At 41.2% G+C, this 21381-nt stretch overlaps 2 protein-coding genes across 9 annotated transcripts in view; one reads left to right on the top strand and one right to left on the bottom strand.

Annotated features, from left to right (window-relative positions):
- Positions 1–6047, bottom strand: part of LOC117295337 — a 32796-nt gene extending 26749 nt beyond the window's left edge. For 3 of the 8 annotated variants that reach the window (XM_033777924.1, XM_033777930.1, XM_033777925.1), the window contains exons 1-6: positions 5787–6044; positions 3460–3661; positions 2621–2790; positions 1958–2014; positions 1248–1640; positions 511–636 (exon numbers count right to left, since the gene is read on the bottom strand). In XM_033777924.1, coding sequence (XP_033633815.1) covers positions 511–636; positions 1248–1640; positions 1958–2014; positions 2621–2790; positions 3460–3661; positions 5787–5895 — 1057 coding nt within the window. In that variant the 5' untranslated portion in view covers positions 5896–6044. Of the gene's footprint in view, positions 1–510; positions 637–1247; positions 1641–1957; positions 2015–2620; positions 2791–3459; positions 3662–4691; positions 4752–5786 lie in introns of those variants that run through there. The other 5 variants (XM_033777928.1, XM_033777927.1, XM_033777929.1 and 2 more) reach the window with 4 other exon arrangements.
- A 3399-nt stretch (positions 6048–9446) lies between these two features.
- LOC117296064 lies at positions 9447–20606 on the top strand. The gene is made up of 18 exons (XM_033778931.1): positions 9447–9612; positions 11024–11152; positions 11886–12134; positions 13289–13526; positions 13829–13998; positions 14493–14703; positions 15303–15472; positions 15639–15849; positions 16152–16321; positions 16425–16635; positions 16956–17125; positions 17221–17434; positions 17988–18157; positions 18324–18534; positions 18837–19006; positions 19282–19435; positions 19670–19834; positions 20305–20606. Exons 1-18 carry the CDS (start codon positions 9519–9521, stop codon positions 20444–20446), a joined length of 3249 nt encoding a protein of 1082 aa, XP_033634822.1. The 5' UTR covers positions 9447–9518; the 3' UTR covers positions 20447–20606.
- Positions 20607–21381: the final 775 nt, after the last annotated feature.

Here is a 21381-nt window from a genome sequence, read left to right as displayed (position 1 = left end):
ACCCATTTCAGACACAGGCGCTCCAGAGCACGCCAGACAAAATTCTGGATTCGGTACTAGAAAAGTTTGACGTCTGAAAGAGTCAGGAGAAACTGGACGCACTACCTGTAGAAGCTGAAAGATCAACAGGCAAATCACTCATCCAGGTGAGATACGGACCCCTGACCTTTGCATTGCTAGAGCAGAGATCTCACCTCTAGACCACCGAGCTAACCCGGTGGCTCGAGGCAGTTCATAATCCGTAATCTGTTAGCAGCAGGTACTGCATCGATTAGTTTTCCCACAGAACTCAGGGAAAGTACTGCATACAAAATGCTTAATACACATCGTTAAAGGGGTAAAAACAAATTATATTCTTTACCCCTGATGCAAAAAAAAATTTCTTGTGCACAAATCTTTAAAAAAAAAAATTATTCATTTTTTTTTTATTTGCAATAGAGAAAATAAACAAAAACAACAATTCCAAAAACACAAGAAATGTTGTAAAAATCTTTATGATTCTGATCTTACCTGATGAAACTGGGGTGCCATCAGGAGTCAGCCATTGGGGTTGAATGGCAGGGCTGAGGCTAAATGTACAAGGCACTCTAACACTGGTGGAGACGTCACTATCGGACGCTTCCCCTAAACTCAAAGCTTTAAAAAAATTCAATAAAATTCTAAAAGTTAGTCTGACATACTGACTAGTCTGACATACTGACTGGAACAGTCACCCCGTAAAACTTCTTTAAAAGCAGTGGACACTATTGGTAATTATTCAAAATAATTATTAGCATAAAACCTTACTTGGTAACGAAAAATTGGGAGAGGTTGATAGTTAGTATAAAACATTGTGAGAAACGGCTCCCTCTGAAGTAATGTACATGTAGTTATCTAGAAAGAAGTAGTTTTCAATGAATATGATTTCGAGACCTCAAATTAAGAATTTGAGGTCTCGAAATCAAGCATCTGAAAGCAGACAACCTCGTGTGACAAGGGTATTTTTTCTTTCATTATTATCTCGCAACTTCGAGGACCGATTGAGCTCAAATTTTCACAGGTTTGATATTTTATGCCTATGTTGAGATACACCAACTGTGAAGACAGTCTTTGAGATCTACCAAGAGTGTCCAGTGGCTTTAAGGCTTGTTTGGGGTGAAGCTTGCATTATGAATTTTCTTTTAAGGGCTTTGCACAAGAAATCATTCACCTCACTACCACAAGGCTGGTTCAATCTTTCAGCCATGGAACAAAACAAAAAAACTTACCAGAGAGGCATTCAGGATTCTCCTCGTCTGTCGGAAAGCGGTTACAATCTAGCGAACTCGGCCATTGCAGACCATGTCTTAGCATGCTCAGTCTACACGAAGACCGAGCTTGCACGCAGAGGTCCTTGCAGGGAAGGGTGACATTACGCCCCCTGACACCACAGGCCGGCAGGTACGTGCCACACACCAAGGGTTTAAGAAACTCCTGGCACCCACCGCCCCTACTCAAAAGGGTGGTATAAGGAGCGATGACATCAAAGGCCTCCTTCTGGGTTGGGTAGAGATTGAAGTCTTCCAGGCCGGAACCAAACGGGACGGCGATCGGGGTTCTCGTTTGGCTGTGAAGGACACCCGACCCTGCGCAGATCTTGACTGTGATTGGTTCACATGACCCTAAAGCAAAGAGTGTGAGTTGCGTATATCAGGCGTGGAATCACTATGAGCCCAAAAAACTGTTGTTCTTTTTTTTACAAGAGGAGCAATTTGTAAAAATTCCACAATCATGCTAAAAATAAGCAAGGGAAATGTCTGATTTTCAGTGTCATGTGAAAAAGACTTTTGAACTTGTGTGACTGCAGTCACTGTTTCTGAAATTTGTGCATGACATTTTCTAAAATAAGCGTCGTTTTACAGTTAAAACAGTATTGAACATGGGGCACTGCCAGGGGTATGCTTACACAATACAGAGAAATACTAATACTGGAACATACCATGATCTTGTTTGAGATTGCCGTAGAAATTGTCGTCAAGTGGTGGTACTCTAAAATCTTCAGGAAGTAAAATTTAAAAAAAACGTTATTAACCAGTGTTACCAGGATTGGGCAAGGAGATGTGAGGGAGACGGGTCTTAAAGGCAGTGGACACTACTCGTATTTACTCAAAATAATTGTTAGCACAAATAATTACTTGGTATACCAGCAATGGAGAGCTGTTGATAGTATAAAACATTGTGAGAAACAGTTCCCTCTGAAGTAATGTAGTTTTTGAGAAAAAGGTAAATTCTCATTCAAGATCAAAAGACTCCAAGCCTGGAGCCTTTTACTATGCATCTGAAAGCACACAAATTTGTGCAACAAGGGTGTTTTTTCTTTCATTATTCTCGTGCAATTTCAATGACCAATTGACTCACAGAATTTTCACAGATTTGTTATTTTATGCATAAAAATGATAAAGTGGGAAAACTGGTCTTTGGCAAATACCAAGGGTGTCCAGTGCCTTTAAGTGTCATCTTTTTTGTTTAATCTAAAAGGACCAGAACTAAGATTTTTGGTTGGCTCAATTAGGTTGGAGGAATAGTTATGCAGCCGGTGGTCATATGGCATCATGGCGAATATTAGTTTAAAAAAACAAAAACAAATGTGGGTTAAAACTACCTTCCAAGTTGCACTCCTGGCCGTAGGTATGACTTGGGAATCTCTCACATTCAAGGTTCTCTGGCCAACTAAAGCCAAAGGATTCCATGACTGTGGCACATCCACTTTTCACCTCTGCGCAGAGTTCTCTGCAGGGAAAGAGAGCTGGACGTCCTCCTTCCTGGTCACACCTGTATTAAGTGACAAAATATTGTTTCAGTAAAATTTGAAATTTTGCATGGGAGTACACTTAGGTCAGATTTGCGGTAACATAAGGTGAAATCTCTTTTGAGTAGTGTTGGTTGAGAAAAGAATCGGTGATTGACAACTCAATGATTCGATCAGTATGCTTTGATCGTCTTATGGCGTCTCCAGGTTAGCAAGCCTTTTCCAGTGCTTACAGTTAGCAGCGCTATGAAATGGAATCTTCACAGTGAGCACAGAATCAGCCGCTAAGCAGCTCTATGAAATTGGTCCAAGATAGCCACAGGAAATGCTCTACTGTAGTTTTTAGCGTAAAGAACATAGTATATTTGGGTCTCTCCAAAATGTAATGTATACAACTGATTATAAAAAAAAAGGTCTGTAATTGTGTTTCCAACAAATTTGTCATTGAAAATGCCATTGTGCAGTAAAAAGTACGGCCAATTTTGAGTAGGGAATGCAGGCCTGAAGTTACACGCGGTCAACAAAGGCTGTGGCCTCCATTGACCCTGGCTTTGGCCTTGGGGGTCATGCCCCTTCAAAAGTTTCCCGTTGACTTTTAAGGTTTTAAATTGGCCACGCCCTTTCAAACATCAAACTCCAGGCCTGGTGAATATTCGCATGGTGTCGTCGGATACAAAATCTGTAGTATATACCTGGTTGCATAGAAAGCACAGAGTAAGTTCTGCATGTAAGGCGAGCACTCCAGTTCCGCAAAGGGAAGACTCTGCAGCATCTTAAGATTTCTGTCATCTCGAAGTAGGTCCCTGAGCGAACTGGTCATGGCCGTCTGCGTATAGTTAAAGCCAGGCTGACACAGCGATTCGATGACGTCGTCACACGCTGCTGCTGTTGTACCTACACATTATAAATAAAAAGTCGATCATTTTGAATGTTATTTTTTTAATTTTAATTAAACTGCAACAACTTGTCTGTAGAATGACAACATGTTTTTCAAAATGAGGACACGTGTGGTAAACTGACCTCCCAGTTTTGTTTGACCGGGGACTGCAATAAAGGAAACTGACCTTGCTTTCTCTGATGGGATGATCAGGGCCCAATTTCTTAAGGCCTGTATTAAGCACACAAACTTGCTCAGCACAGATAAATATTGCTTAACAGTAAAAGGTTACCAGTCAAAATTACATTACATTTACATTGTTATGACTGGTTCCATAATCAATGTTTGCTTAGCATTGACATCACATTTACATTGTGTAACTTATAAGGTGCCCAAATCAATTTGTGCTCAAAATAGCAAAGAAATTTGTCAAGCTGTATTTTAATGCTTATTAACAGCTTTTTGAATTAGAACCCAGCCAGCCAGGCATACACCAATCAGAATCCAATCAGTGATGCAAGATTTTGTTGGAGTGAGGAGAAGAAGGAAAAGTAAAAGGTGTCCGGTGTTTAGTTCGGTGTCACAAAAGGTTCAGCCGGAGAGTGACCTCTTATTGTCACTCTACCTTGTAAAGAAGCCTCGACAGTTTGACGCCTTTGAACAACCCAGGGTGTCCAAACTTCCTGAAGTGATTATAACATGTTTTATCAACCACCTACACATCCTGCAATCTGAACAATAGGAGCTCCACATGGGAATTACCAAAACTAATCAATTTGCACTGTGTATACTGTATGCAGTTCATCACAGGACCACGTTGAAATGAGACGACACTGGACACTGTTGAAATGAAATGGCAGTTTGACACAAAACCCAAGACTGTACAGGGTGTTGAAAATGAAACTTCCTAAACTAATTAAATTAGTAATAGTAGAGTGTTATGTCAAAAACTACCCAAAACTACAGTACTTGCATTGCATTCATGGACATGATCGATCATGATGGAGGAATGAAACAATGTGCAATCTAAACAATAACATGCTAAACCTTGAGATTTGATGATGGAGCTCATCGTTATCCATCCATGGGGGGAGGAGGGACGGACAGTCTGACATGGACATACCCAGTAAGGACAGAGCTGACCATCCATGCTGACAATGACAGTGACACTAGTCAGTGCGGAATATTCACCGGAATATTCACCCACAACACAAGGGCATAGGGGCCATGCACTGACTGTGGTTTTGGAGTTAATTAACGGCGGATAAATTGGTGGCGACGTGCGGAAGATTATCCTAAAGGTTATCAAGTGATGTTTTAGATACAGCTAGTTACTTTCTCCGCCGAACCTTCATTTCTGTCATCTCCACTTTCCCGTTGATCGGAGTTGAAATGAAACAGGTTCTAACACATCTCGGATTCCCCCGCCGCGCCGCCGCGACGGAGATAAAACACGCCACCTAGAGGCACTTTCCAGGTAGTGTCTCAGCTAAATTACGTGTCCCCCTTCCGAGGGGGGGGGGGGGGGGGGTCTGACCTTATGCAGGGGTCGAAATTGCCGCTAGCCCGCTAGCCAGGGACTGCAGGAGTGCGTTTTGGCAACCCCAACCAAAACTGTTTCGTTTGTTGGTCGTTTGTGGTTCTGCTGTTCAGACTGAACGATAACCGAGTTGTGAGCTCGGTTACCGTTTTGGTTATGTGACGTCAGAAACAGTTTTTGGTTTGGGGTCGCCAAAACGCACTCCAGATTGGCAGCCGCCTTATCATTTCATGGGAAATCTTTGGCAAATGATGCAAATTAATGACGTCGAGAAGACGGATGGTACACGTTGGTTAAGAAAACGCTGGATCCCACCCACCCCGTGGTCCAAGCTCAGAGGTGGTCCGAAAGAAGAACAAAAAATGAAAAAATGAAAGAAAAAACACCCCAGCAGCTTCTGTAATGTGGACTGTTTTTAAAATTAAATAGTCGTAACTCGCAACATTAATTTTCTCCCCGGTGATAATATTATGTTGAATTCAGTGCAGAAGTTTCGATATCCATTTTTGACCTGCCTATAAATATTGATGTAATGTATAGGGCTACTATCAAATACAAATTAATGTCAGTTGAACAGTGTACTGAAATCAGATGATTCTTACCTTGTATAGGTAGGCATACCAGTAAACCTTGAAGCAGGCACAGTAACACAAACATGATTGGCATTTTGTTCCTATAGCTAACACCCACTGAACGATCAGCCAACAACATCCACACACTCTGTCCTTACTCTATGCTCCTAGCTCTCCTCGGGTTTGACTGCACGTTGTGTTTATGTTACCTCCAAGATTTATACCTAAACCGGTGACCATGAAAATTATTTGGAGGGGACGTGAGGTTTGGGCGCAAAATGGTCCCGGGAACTTTAGGCAAGCGCTGACTTGCTTGATTTATCAGCTGCGCGAACGTTTACTTCCGTTTTCAGTATAGACCTAGAGGTTGGAAAGATCAGATTTAGGAATGAAATGTTTGTGGAGGGTGAAAAGAAATGTAACTTTCACCAACTGAAAATCCATTTGTTACAAGTAAAAGAGTAAGCATGCAGCCATACTGTGAAAGGGTCTAATAGGCCTTTGTCACGTTTTCTTTCTTTCTATTTTGATACCGCTCTCTGCTGAGGAGACGAAGGGAATAAGAGCACACTCCATTCTACGGGTCAGAATATTGACCCGGAGTTGAGTCCTGACTCATTTCGTGAGCATGACCCGGGATTTTAGTCAAACAATTTACAAAAAACATTGGTCAAACTGACCCAGAAACCAGGTCAAGTGTTCTTCTTTTAAGACACTGGACACTATTATGCCCAATTGTCAAAGACTAGCCTTCACAGTTGGTGTATCTCATTATATGCATAAAATACTGCGAACATTGAGCTCAGTCGGTCCTCGAACGAAGTTGCGAGATAATAATGAAAGAAAACAAAAAACACCCTTGTCACACGAACTTAGTTGTGTGCTTTCAGATGCTTGATTTCGAGACCTTAAATTCTAAATATGAGGTCTCAAAATCAAATTCGTGGAAAAATACTTCTTCTCGAAAACTACATTACTTCGAGTTAATCCAACGGTTCTTTTCAGAACCACCCCAACTCATTTAGAGATAGTCATTACATGGTGTTACCACAAACTCTTCTATATATCTTATTTCCACCATGCAAAATTTCAAATCCTACTTTCATTACTTCAGAGGGAGCCGTTTCTCACAATGTTTTATATGAACAGCTCCCCATTACTCGTTACCAAGAAATGTTTTATGCTAATAATTATTTTGAGTTATTACCAATAGTGTCCACTGCCTTCAACCAGTATAGTTTCCGGGTCAGGCTGCCCGTACCAATTCTCTGTGACCCGGAAGTTTGTTCTCCTATACCAGCTGACATTCAGACTTGGAATTTCGATCCTAAAAAATGTTCATTATTTGTGTTGGATTCCCTTTTTTGAATCGATTTAGAAAAACAAAATTCTTATTCGAATCAGTCCTCAAACTGTTCACAACAGATTTTGCGCCTATCGTGACTGTGGGTAATTAGGAGAAAAACGAAAGTTATTTCAGTGATTGCCGATAATTGCATTATTTGGTTGCGAAATTTGTTGATTCACACGATCGACATCTACCGGGTACCGGAGAAGGATATAATATGGGGGTGTATTTATTTAGTGTAAACCTTCCCTGAAGCGGAAGGGCTTGTATCCTGGAACTACAGCTGAAGCTTGATAACAGATGTATATCTCTGCACTGTCAATTACTGCCACAATCTCCACACTGGGATTATTTAGCAGTGCTCTCAAAACAGTGTTTACGGTGCCCACACTTTTTATCATTTTGACACCTGCTCAAATAGTTTGTAGCATTCAAACACACGCACAATAATCTACACATTTATTTTTAAAGGTCTTACATAATGTGAAAAAGTGGATACAAAACTTGCCTAGATATAGTGTTGAATTTCTAAACACTATTTTTACAGTGTGTTTTATTCAGGTGCAATGAGCGAACATAATTGTAGGCACCCCTCAGGAAAGTGGACATGTTTGTATCTTTACCTGACGACAACAGTATTGCAAATTAATTTTTTTTTGGTAACATAAATAACCTACAGTGTTTAGAAGTATGGCACACTGTGGACATCAAAATGGCCCAATTATTTCAACTTTGTCAGGGCCACTGTAGGCCTATTCACTTCACGAAGTAAACACGGGTCCAATCCTGCATTGTCTCGGCCTATTCTTTACATTCATGATCTATCAAAGAAGGGAATTAGATATTCTCTAGGGAGTTTGGTATTAATTTGTTTTGTTTTAAAACCTTAAGGGGAATTTTGAAGGTCCGGTGTTTTCGCAAAGGATCTGCTGCAGCTGATGTCGCGTCATGGATGCCGCGGGCACTCAGTGCCAATCACTCCATTTAGGGTCACACCCCGCCGGGATCGAAGCCCCACGGCGTACGGTACCGGGTACGCCATCTCGCCAAGGCCGCGACTTATTAATCTTTAACCCATGTTTTTTTAAAGGGATGTAATGGTTTTGGGAAAGATTCAAGCGCTGCGACAAATAATTCCTTACCAAATTTTCCAGAGACAATAATATCAGATAGAAAAGCTTTGCAAACCTCCATGGCTTAGTAAAACCTATAACGACAAACCAGGGCCCAAATTAATCATAGAACAAAAAGTAGCTAAGCATAATAATATTACGCTAACCAGAATAAGGTTTACAGCCAAACTAGCCATGTCACAAGTACAATGTATGACTGGTATCCTGCTCATTTCGGCTTTAGTAGAAGTGTCCTAAGCAATATTTTCTGTTACAAGCAGCTCGATTGAGCTGGTAAACTAGGCCTACCTATTAAAATGTAATTAACACAATTAAAAGCTGACTTCTGGTTTTTGTATTAACCGCAAAAAGGTGTTAGATCTAAGGAAGTACGATGAGAGCATTCATGGAGTTTTGACAGCACTTTGCAGCAGAAGCATTGAATTCCATAATTCGAAATTCTCAATCCAACTCGTTCTTATATTCTTGTGTCAATCTCTATAAGTGCCATACATTGAAAGACGTAACACAAACAATCATTACTGGGCCTTGCTCTTGCTCAAGGATGGTCAATACTGGAATAAGTGAGGGCGATCTTGGATGCACCCCTTCGTGCCCCAATGAAAAACCTACAGGATAAACAGCGTGTACCTATTATATAACAATCCCCTTTGCCGCAATTTACTGACTGCATTTAGTGAAATAGAACCTTCTTAACGTTTAGAACACATGGGGAGCCCAGTTTGTGTTGGCTTTTTAAGGGACCTTTCTGCAAAGGAAAGTTATCCTTGCGATCGTTTCATTGGGCGCGATAACTAATCGACATATTTCGTCTGTTTGTTTGAGAGTGTTAATACTTAAATTAATATTTTGAATTCGTACTGGTGTATTGAGACCCATTATATAATTTTGTTCTCGACTCAACCACCGAAATGTCTCAATGCAAATACATGTCTTCAGGACCATTTCCCAAGCTCCGCTTGAAGTTTTTAAAATGGATCCCTTTGCAGCGTCATATTGTTTTCACCTATAGTTCTTGATTTTCACTATAAAGTTGTAGGCCTATTCATTAAACCATAAACAGATCGCTCTTGAGTGATTAATGTAGCTTATTTTTGATATTACCATGGAAAATAAATGAACCTTGAACCTTGAACCTTAACACTAAATGTCAGAGCCGGGGCTAAAGTTGTTTGGGTTTAATTTGATCGGATCGCATGCAGACGTCACGCCTTGCCATGGTAAACATGAGGCCGTGATGGTAAACATTGAGTAATATTTGGCCTCGCGATATTGACTCTTATGCATGCAGACCCTCATAGATGCAGTTGCCCGTACTTCACGATGGGGCGATTTCTACTGTGTCTTCAAGTCATTGCTCTGTTCTGGCACCAAGGTAAGATTGGTAGGCACTGCTCGGCTGAGTGTTCCAAGACAGCAACAATAATTGTGCAAAATTAGGATTTGAAACTTTGCACGGTGGGCCCTACTAAATTTTATATAAGAGAAGTTTGCGGTATTCCTTTTGAGTGACACTCAAAAGAGATATTTACATGGTGTTACCGCAAACCTCTTTTAAAATTAGAATAATTATAATCAAATATCATAATCATACCAAGTCGCTACTTTTAATATTTTAACGATTGTAGCATTGAATGCGTGTTGAAACATTTGTGAAAAACGTAATCCACTCTTTTGACAATAATAGAAACATGCATGGATAGTACTTCAACATTCCTAGTGCGCCATCTCTGTCAATGATGACACCCCTGGCGCAAAAAAGAAGAACTTTGCCAAGTTCGAAAGCTATGGTTTCCGAAAAAGGAGGATGCTATAAGTGCAGGTATGATCTTCCTTGAACACTCAAGTGACATTGCTTTTGAGACACTCAGTTAAGCATGCACTCAACTTTATGATTGTCCTGGCCCGTTCTTTCATTCTACAAGGCATGGCCTACAACCTCAAACCTCCATTAATATTTATAGGGCATTTTCTAGGGCGTTATTTATTCCATGCCACTTTTGCTATTGCCAATCTCCTTTATTCTTATTTAATTTTTATGTGGGTTTAATGTTTTGTATATTTCCCTTTAATGTATGTAATCTTGATGATTTTTACCTTGTAAATTCAATTGTAATTTAGCCTTTGGCTGCAAATCGTCAGCGGTTTCACGAAGTAGCACTCACTGCTATACCAGCAAAAAACAACAATCAAAGAAAACGGCATCTGAAGTTGAACACTTTTTTGAAACCCGCCTCCCTTCAAAACTTCAAAGTATTTCCATTTAAATTTTTCAATGTAGATACTTGATGACTTGAACTTATCAATTAATCTTATTTTGACTCATTTGCATAATTAATTATGAAACTAGACACAAGAGAAGATGCGTGCTACTTCGTGAAACCCCAAAAGTGCAAATTATGTCTTTTTGCGTTTTCACGAAGTAGCACTCGCCTATGCTACAACACAGCATTTTGTATTGATTTTTGAAACTAGGTCAGCGCGCGCGCGCTCACACAACTTGCGTGCTACTTCGTGAAAACGTTTTTACCACACTTTGACTCGAGTGCGTGCCATACATACAATGGTAAACAGAGGTTCGGGTGCTACTTCGTGAAAACAAAAAATGCCACGTTTGTGCCAAAATTGAAAACACTAATTAGCTTAATTAAAAAAGTAAAGCTGTCTGAGCTTCGAAACATTATGGAATTGTAGGTCTTCTAGAGTGCTACTTCGTGAAAACGCTGACGAAATAATATTTGAATAAAATACCTTGAATTGAATTGAATTGAAATATAATGTTAAAGGTACCTCGAGTCAACTCGACATCCCGCAGCTGTGCAAAGATGAAGGCATTGATATTCCCACCTCGGACCCTCAGTATGTTGAACAACTTCAGTTGAGTGAACTCCGCGAGACTATCACGTATTTGCAAGGTACAGTTTCTATATAATTGACTAACATACATACCACAAACAACCTTTGATTTTTACAACTTGTTGAATTCGTTTTTTTGATCCGTCTCATCAAAGTTCAACTTTCCTTCAAAACAAATAATAATTTGGCCCTAGCACTCGTTGGTCCAGTGGTTGGACTGCACAGGTTTAGTTAAAGTTTGTTGGTTCGAAACCGGTCAAGCTATTTGCTGATTTCACGTACTGCATCTCTTTGGAACTCCTTGCCCAAATATTGGCGTGTTAACACTTCCAAAGTCGTTATGGCTCCATCAAAACAATCACAACGTTATCGTTCCAAAAATTACTGACAATATTATAAAACGGGTCCCATCAGAGGCCTGATCCATTTTTGGGTCAGGTTGACCTGGGTCAGGTTGAGAATGGTATAAGTAAGAGGGGAATTTCGACCAGGATTCCGCCTTAAGAAGTTTTAACCATTTCTGGGTCGTTTTGATACGATTCCGGGTCATACTATAACCCGGTTCCAGGCCTGTATGCTTGTTTGGCTTTTGACAGGAAAGGGCAGGGGCACCAAGGTATTTTCTGCTAGGTAAAGGGCACCCTACGAGCAAATTGTAAAATTCTACTGGTGCATTTCAAGGGCACCAAGGCAACGACCAGGGAGCACGGAGGAAATCGCATTCGTGAAGAATTCTGACCTGGATGATTTTTTTCTTCTAGAGTGTGAAATGTGTTTTTGTATTTATACCAGGTCTATTGGACTCGGGTTGTTCAGAGTTCTTGGGACGTTTTCTCTGCACCTTTTACCTACCACAACCCGATGTGGTCGTCAACAACCCTTCGCGGGGCCTCGGTCCACCACACTACCGTCGACCTTGCCTCGAGGTGAGCCGGCAGGTATGGAAAAGCTGCCGCTCCACTGCCCGCCAACTCCGCCTAGATAGGACTGAGGAGTTTCGATCGAGTCATTACCGTAACGAGAAACAGGGCTGCCTAACAGGTATTGTAATTTTGTTTAAGGCACTGGACACTATTGATAATTACTCAAAACAATTGTTAGCATAAACATTTACTTCATAATGAGCAATGTACAGCATTTGATAGAATAAAAGAGAAACGGCTCCCTCTGAAGTAACGTAAATTTTGAAAAAGAGGCAATTTCTCACTCAATTTATAACGAAATGCTTCCGAAAGGAATATGCATCCGAAAGGAATGTAACAAGGGTGTATTTTCTTTCTATTCTCTTGCAATTTGATGACCAGTTGAGCATATAGATTTGTTATTTTATCCTTTTTTTTTGGGGGGGGGGGGTACACCAAAGGAGAATACTGGTCTTTAAAACTTTACCAGCCCGTATTCACAAACCTGTATTAACAAACTTGTCATCACAAAATTGTATTCACACCCGCGTTTTCACAAACCTGTAGCCATATACCCGTATTCACAAAACCTATCTTCGCAAACCATGTGTTCACACTGTATTCGGAAACCAGTATTCACAAACATGTATTTACAAAACCAGTATTCACAAACATGTATTTACAAAACCAGTATTCACAAACATATATTCACAAAACCAGTATTCACAAACATGTATTTACAAAACCAGTATTCACAAACATTCAAAAACTTGTATTCATAAATACCTTAGACAGTTTCACTATTTCTATTGGTGGAGAGCGCGTCACGTGGGGTGTTTAAACGGTTGATAGTGACAAGCTGGAGCTCTGTTTACCGGTTGTTTTCGGATACTTATACGCGCTAATCTTGGTGCAGGACGTTTCTCTTTACGGGAAATGCGGGCTCTGTTGGCGAGTTGGCTGCGCTATGTGTGAATGAAAAAACGAGAAACGTCTTGCACCAAGACTTACTACGAGCACGAGTGCATATCCGAAAACTGTCTCGCTCATAAAAACGCAACCTACGTACAGATCTCACGGACGTTGAAAAACGGATTAGTTTTACAGAGTTTCTTTCTTTATGACGCCTTTTAACCCCAAAAACATTAAGGGAATAAAAGAGTAGTGACTCGTTCTTCACTGCCGTTTAAAACCTTGCAGGGTCGTGGCCGTGCGCCAAAAAGGCCGTGCGCCACTCGGCCACGACCCAGCCGATCACAAACCTGCATTCACAAATTGCAAACCTGTTCACAGTTGAAGAGCTGTACCCGCCAGCAGACGCACCGCTTCTGCACCCGCTTCAACAATGTGAAGACATCACCATCCCCATGTGTCCGCCCGAAATCGGCTACACAAAGACATCCATGCCTAACTATCTGGACATGACCAATCAAGATGACGCAGGGCTGGAGGTGCATCAGTATTACCCCTTGGTGAAAGTTCAGTGCTCTCCACATCTTCGGACCTTCCTCTGTGCAGTTTATGTGCCCAGGTATCTCACATTTACAGTCATCGATAATGATATTGCAATCCACCATCACATCATTGCGTGGTCAGAACTAAGCACCCAAGATAGTTTCGACAGACCATTTCTTCTGTGAAGTTTTCATACGCTTTGTTTGAGTAATTAAAATTTCAGGCAGCATTTTTGACACTGCCACAAACATTCCCCAAATAATATGTTCGTATCTACGATACACTTCACTCAGGAAATATTGGTACATCATTCATATGAATCTAAACCCTCTAATGGTATGACTCTTTTGTTTATGATTCCTATTCCCATTTCTGCAGGTGCTTTGATGACGGTTCCAGCCCGACCCAACGTGTCCCATGCAGAGAGCTGTGTGAAGAAGCTAGGAGTGGATGTAGGGAGCTCATGAATAAATTTGGTTTCAGTTGGCCTCAAAGTCTTGAATGTGAGAGACTGCCACGTCAAGAGACCGGAGCTTGCAATAACGGAGGTATCAAAATAACAGTTACTGTGTTTGAAAACTTGGATCTCAGTTACATAATGATCTCGGATTAAAAATACTACAAAAATCAGCTTTAAAATGGATCTCCTGGAAAAAAAGGGGAACAACCTTCGTTCGAACAAAAAGTTCTTCTTTCAAACGATTATAATCTTTGTTCGAAACACCGTTCAAATGCAAACAACCTTGGTCAAACGAAGAATAATCCTGATTCGAACGAACAAATATTCGTTCGAACGAACAAATATTCGTTCGAACGAACAACTATTCGTTCGAACGAAGCTTCATCTGGGCTCAAGCGAAAAAAGATCTTCATTAAACGAATATTTTTTCTTCACGTCGTTCTATTGCAGATATACTTCCGTTCTAACTAGGATTTGTTTCCATTTATACACAGGTTGTTGCCAATTTTATTTTGACGCTCCTGTCTTTAAACCCTTGTTTCTGGTGTTGTATATTATAACTAAATTCTGGATTGTTTGCAGGTTTACCAATCGCTGCTCCTAGCAAATGTGATGACATTACCATCCCAATGTGTAGTTCCGACATCGGCTACACAATGACATCCATGCCTAACTATCTGAACATGACAGACCAGGTGGAAGCAGCGCTAGATGTGCAGATGTTTTCCCCATTGGTAGACCTTGGGTGCTCTCCGTATCTTCGGATCTTCCTATGTGCGGCTTATGTGCCCAGGTATCTCCACTTTCTAGATACATAATAATATTGTTGTCATCCCTTCCCTTCAGCGACTAGTCAAGCGGCCAAATGTTCTTATTTGAAGTTTGTAAACATTTGTTTGAGTATTATATATTATAGCTTCTCTGTTTACAATTTCAGTCATCATCCCGCCCGCTATTGTTCACAAAATGTAAAATAGCTGTTCAGCTCCCATTATGACATGGTTGGCTTAAGGCGTAAAGCGTTCGCCTTTCACCAAGGTAACCCTAGTTCGAAACCCGGCCAGGGCCATATGTGAGTTGAGTTGTACGTTTGTTCTCTGCTGATGAGGGTTTTTCAGACCATCCGGTTTTCCTCCCTCGGGAGAAATCAAGCACTTTCGATCTGTGGCTGTGCTCCATGGTCATAATGAGGCTGGCTGCCAGCCCTTGCATGCCTGCCGAACACGTTGTAGTGTCCTTCGCAATTCAGCTCTTATAGCTGCAAGTGAGAATGATTAGCCTCCTAAGTTATTAGAATATTTCAGTTTTATTGCGGCACAACTCATGTAAATATAAATCCGCTAAACTTAGGACTTAGGACATCTACAAGAAGTTCTTCTTTCACTGCTCCAGGTGTGTTGAAGATGGTTCCAGTCCGACCCTACGTGTCCCATGCAGAGAGTTGTGTGAAGAAGCTAGGAGTGGATGTAGCGAGCTCATGACCGAGGTTGGATTTGTTATGCCTGAAAATCTTCAGTGCGAGAGACTGCCGCGTCGAGGGACTGGAACTTGCTACGATGGAGGTATTAAAGAGCCGTATAGAAGGGATATCATAGGGAACCTAATCGGGGCGAAAATAATCTGTGCTCAATCGAAAATGATCTTCGTTCCAAACAAATATAACTTTGTTTGCGCTGTTTTAGCTTTTGGAGGTCCTTTTTATTATATGACTACTGATAATGTTTGCAGGTTTACCAGTAGCTGCTCCTACCACATGTGAAGACATCACCGTCCCGATGTGCCAAATTGGCATCGACTACACACAGACAGCCATGCCTAACTATTGGAACATGGCTACACAGGAAGAAGCAGAGCGAGAGTTGCAACAGTTTTACCCCTTGGTGAACCGTCTGAGCTCTGTGATTCTTCGATCCTTCCTCTGTGCGGTTTATGTGCCCAGGTATTTCTTTTCTATAGAGATAACACAATCAAGTTATTTAAATCCACCTTCACAATATTGCGTTGCCAGGACTTTATGGCACACGCCTAAGACAGTTTCGGAAGATTAGATTTTGTATTTTCAGTTTACTTTACAGTAGAATAATTCAGACATCATTCCTCTATACCTGTTCACATTGAAAAAGAATCTTTCTACATCCATGACAAACCTTCAGTTAATGGGTTATGCAACACCAAATCTAAATCTAAAACGTCTTTGACTAGTTTTTCATTACGTAAGAAGAACTTTTGTCATTTCTTCAGGTGTATTGATGATGGGTCCGGCACGACGCTCGGTGTTCCATGCAGAGAACTGTGTGAAGAAATTAAGAGTGGATACAGCGAGCCCATGGCTAAGTTTAGTATCAATTGGCCTGAAAAGCTTCAATGTGATAGACTGCCACGTCGAGAGACTGGAGCTTGCTATAACGGAGGTATCAAAAAACTTGTCCTGTCTTTTAACTGAATTTAAATTGTTTGTGTTACGATCTCACATATAAACTTTAAAAACAAATCGTCGAACGATTTTGACTGCAGGTTTACCAATCGCTGCCTCTAGCCAATGTGAAGACATCACCGTCCCCATGTGTAGTTCCGGAGTCGGCTACACAAAGACATCCATGCCTAACTATCTGGACATGACCAATCAAGATGACGCAGGGCTGGAGGTGCATCAGTATTACCCCTTGGTGAAAGTTCAGTGCTCTCCACATCTTCGGACCTTCCTCTGTGCAGTTTATGTGCCCAGGTATCTCACATTTACAGTCATCGATAATGATATTGCAATCCACCATCACATCATTGCGTGGTCAGAACTAAGCACCCAAGATAGTTTCGACAGACCATTTCTTCTGTGAAGTTTTCATATGCTTTGTTTGAGTAATTAAAATTTCAGGCAGCATTTTTGACACTGCCACAAACATTCCCCAAATAATATGTTCGTTTCTAAAAACATTTATGCATCTACGATACACTTCACTCAGGAAATGTTGGTACATTATTCATATGAATCTAAACCCTCTAATGGTATGACTCTTTTGTTTATGATTCCTATTCCCATTTCTGCAGGTGCTTTGATGACGGTTCCAGCCCGACCCAACGTGTCCCATGCAGAGAGCTGTGTGAAGAAGCTAGGAGTGGATGTAGGGGGCTCATGACTGAGTTTGGTTTCAGTTGGCCTCAAAGTCTTGAATGTGAGAGACTGCCACGTCAAGAGACCGGAGCTTGCTATAACGGAGGTATCAAACTAACTTGTCCTGTCCTTTTAATTTGCATCTTACGATCTCAGACTTAAACTTTAACAACAAATCGTCGAACGATTTTTTGATTGCAGGTTTACCAATCGCTGCTCCTAGTAGCCAATGTGAGGACATCACCATCCCGATGTGTAGTTACGACATCGGCTATACAATGACATCCATGCCTAACTATCTGAACATGACAAACCAGGTGGAAGCAGCGCTAGATGTGCAGATGTTTCGCCCATTAGTAAACCTTGGATGCTCTCCGTATCTTCGGACCTTCCTCTGTGCGGCTTATGTGCCCAGGTATCTCCACTTTCTAGATATATAATAATATTGTTGTCATCCCTTCACTTCAGCGCATAGTCAAGACTGTCTATATTCGGCTAACTGTTCTTATTTGAAGTTTGGAAACATTATTCAAAATGCAAAATAGCTGTTAAGCTCCCATTATGACATGGTTGGCTCAAGGCGTAAAGCGCTCGCCTTTCACCAATGTAACCCTTCTTCCATACCCGGCCAGGGCCATATGTGAGTTGAGTTGTGCTTGGTTCTCTGCTGTGTCACGAGGGTTTTCTCAGACCATCCGGGTTTCCTCCCTTGGGAGAATCAAACACTTTCGATCTGTGGCTGTGCTCCGTGGTCATGTGGTTGGCCGCCAGCACTTGCATGCCTGCTTCTCGAACACATTGTAGTGTCCTTCGCAATTCAGCTCTTATAGCTGCGAGTGAGGATGATTAGCCTCCTAAGTTATTAGAATATTTCAGTTTATTGATTGCGGCACAACTAATGTAATTAAATATCCGCTACACTTAGGACTCGGTTGCATCTACAAGAAGTTCTTCTTTTATTGCTTCAGGTGTGTTGAAGATGGTTCCAGCCCGACCCTACGTGTCCCATGCAGAGAGTTGTGTGAAGAAGCTAGGAGTGGATGTAGCGAGCTCATGACCGAGGTTGGATTTGTTATGCCTGAAAATCTTCAGTGCGAGAGACTGCCGCGTCGAGGGACTGGAACTTGTTACGATGGAGGTATTAAAGAGCCGTATAGAAGGGATATCATAGGGAACCTAATCGGGGCGAAAATAATCTGTGCTCAATCGAAAATGATCTTCGTTCCAAACAAATATAACTTTGTTTGCGCTGTTTTAGCTTTTGGAGGTCCTTTTTATTATATGACTACTGATAATGATTGCAGGTTTACCAGTAGCTGCTCCTACCACATGTGAAGACATCACCGTCCCGATGTGCCAAATTGGCATCGACTACACACAGACAGCCATGCCTAACTATTGGAACATGGCTACACAGGAAGAAGCAGAGCGAGAGTTGCAACAGTTTTACCCCTTGGTGTACCGTCTGAGCTCTGTGATTCTTCGATCCTTCCTCTGTGCGGTTTATGTGCCCAGGTATTTCTTTTCTATAGAGATAATACAATCAAGTTATTTAAATCCACCTTCACAATATTGCGTTGCCAGGACTTTATGGCACACGCCTAAGACAGTTTCGGAAGATTAGATTTTGTATTTTCAGTTTACTTTACAGTAGAATAATTCAGACATCATTCCTCTATACCTGTTCACATTGAAAAAGAATCTTTCTACATCCATGACAAACCTTCAGTTAATGGGTTATGCAACACCAAATCTAAATCTAAAACGTCTTTGACTAGTTTTTCATTACGTAAGAAGAACTTTTGTCATTTCTTCAGGTGTATTGATGATGGGTCCGGCACGACGCTCGGTGTTCCATGCAGAGAACTGTGTGAAGAAATTAAGAGTGGATACAGCGAGCCCATGGCTAAGTTTAGTATCAATTGGCCTGAAAAGCTTCAATGTGATAGACTGCCACGTCGAGAGACTGGAGCTTGCTATAACGGAGGTATCAAAAAAACTTGTCCTGTCTTTTAACTGAATTTAAATTGTTTGTGTTACGATCTCACATATAAACTTTAAAAACAAATCGTCGAACAATTTTGACTGCAGGTTTACCAATCGCTGCCTCTAGCCAATGTGAAGACATCACCGTCTCAATGTGTAGTTCCGACATCGGCTACACAATGACGTGATTGTATACAACTACATTTATATAGGATAAAACAATCGAACGGTTCTAAAAAACCTTTCAGGACACATTTTGCTCCTTGTTTTTGGCAGACGTACCGGTAGATGATGAGGATTCAGAAGATGTTCCGAGCCGGACCACCGCGGTGGCAGCACGTCGTTATGAACTCAATGATCTAGGGTTACCATCACTGTTCCGAGGCTGGGTTGATGTACAGGGACAAGGAGCGGCTAATGACTACTGCAGGTAAGACTCAATGCAATGACGTCACACTGTGCTTTCGTCACACATGGTGCATGCGCTGCCATCTTCGTATAATGGTGCACGCTCACAAAGGCACTAGACAGTGTTGGTAATTACTGGAAAACATTAATTTTAGAATACAAAATTACTTGATAATGAGCAGTTGAGAGCTGTTGACAGTGTGAAACGTTGCGAGAAACTTATTTTGTGTGTGTGGATATTCCTACTTAAATGCAGGGTGGTGTCCATAAGCACGCAGCCCTTCCTGTCATGCGCACTGGCCGGCATGCAGGGAGACGGAGAGTACAACTACAACAGTACGGGGGCGTGGTTTGACGCAGGTCACATGGACACGTGGTACATGAGAGATGTCAATCAAGATGGGAGGGACGACTACTGCAGGTAAAAGAGAAACGGTGTTTCTTCTTTTATGTTTTCGTTCGTGCGCATGACGTCACACTGTGCAACAGTGCGCGCTCACTGAGCCAAAGGGGGCATGATTGGACGACAGTTCCTCTTGGTGCGTAAAAGTGCGCGTGACCATTCTTGTATAAAGGCACACAATCAATCATACACAATAAGTTTATTCAATGCTGCAGAAATCATAGTTATTCAACATGAATAATAGTAATACAAACTTCGAACAACATCTACGTGCTGGGTGAAGCAACAGCTTTTGTTCCCCGGCCTGCCTATGGACTGACAGACAAAAAGAGATACATTTTACTGTTGTTATACTGTTTAATAATGTTGAATATCCATATTTTTTATCTGTTCTGTAAATTGTCGCTTGCGCTGTTGGATGTTTAATAAACACCCTTAAAATTATTCACTCATACTTCCATGTTCTCTTATATTTTTGATTTCAATAGGTGTGTGGGTTGCATACCCGAGACATACATCTCATGCCTCCTCGCGGATGACAGTGGATTCTCAGGTGCGGTGTTCGACTTCCAGCCTCCCCAAGGAGGTTGCCACTACATCAGGGTCAACCCATTCTTTGGAACGCCGTAAAAAATAAAACATTTGCTGTTAAAGCTATTTAAAATAATTACGTCCACATAGCCTCTCTTTGTGTGTCTACTATTGATAACCGAAGACTTTAACAAAAGGGATCAGGGAAAAAGTCACACCGGGGACAGTCCTCGGTAGATTTTGTGTTCAAAACCAATGGGGACGTCTGAAAAAAAAACTATGTCCAAACAATGGGAGAACAAAGAGAAGTCTTCGGTCTGCACCATAAACATGCCGGTGTGTGTGTGTGTGTGTGTTGTGTAGTATTAACACTGTGCATAGGTATGTTATGGTTACCTAAGTTACAATAGACCTTTATTACGGTGCAGCCATCTTGAATTTCTACCATTGATATCAATGTTACCAAACCGAGGCTGGAAGAACAGAAAATAGTCTGGTTCCTAATTGTTAGATGATTATTAGCATGCATTATTGTTATTCGGTACGAGGGACATGACCAAGATGGAGGCAGCATGATTAAGGTATATAATTATATACAGTCCTTGATTAAATTTTATAATTTGTTGAAGGTGTTGTTTTGTACGCCAATATACAGGTGTCACAACCAACCCAATGGGTTTGTGGTTGCAACAGAGGAATAATAAACCACTGCAGAAATAAATTTAAGCTAATCAAATTGCATACCTCTGCTGTATGGATCAACAATTTCTTTAAACTAAAAATGCTTTTGCCGAGTGATTTATATTTAATGAAACACACAACTACACTCCATAGGGTTTCATATCCACAAACAAAATAAAAAAATAACTCACGATTCCAATACATCTGTGCCGTAGTATGCAAGCGAGAACTTTATGACTATAGCACTTAACTTCACATCACCCCACTGACTTCAAAACTGTTCACTCAAGTAAACCAGTGCAATTTCCAAGACATTCCTGAGGGACTAGCTACGCCCCACGGAACAAAAGACC

The sequence above is a fragment of the Asterias rubens genome, chromosome 10 (genome assembly GCF_902459465.1).
Source record: "Asterias rubens chromosome 10, eAstRub1.3, whole genome shotgun sequence".
NCBI lineage: Eukaryota > Metazoa > Echinodermata > Asteroidea > Forcipulatida > Asteriidae > Asterias > Asterias rubens.
This window is presented reverse-complemented; position numbering and strand designations above follow the sequence as displayed.

Coding starts and splice junctions, on each gene's coding strand:
- LOC117296064 (XM_033778931.1), top strand. CDS start 9,519: ATGCATGCAGACCCTCATAGATGCAGTTGCCCGTACTTCACGATGGGG. Junction 19,007..19,281: donor TGGAGCTTGCTATAACGGAG/GTATCAAAAAAA, acceptor TGTTTTTGGCAG/ACGTACCGGTAGATGATGAG. Junction 19,835..20,304: donor GGGAGGGACGACTACTGCAG/GTAAAAGAGAAA, acceptor TGATTTCAATAG/GTGTGTGGGTTGCATACCCG.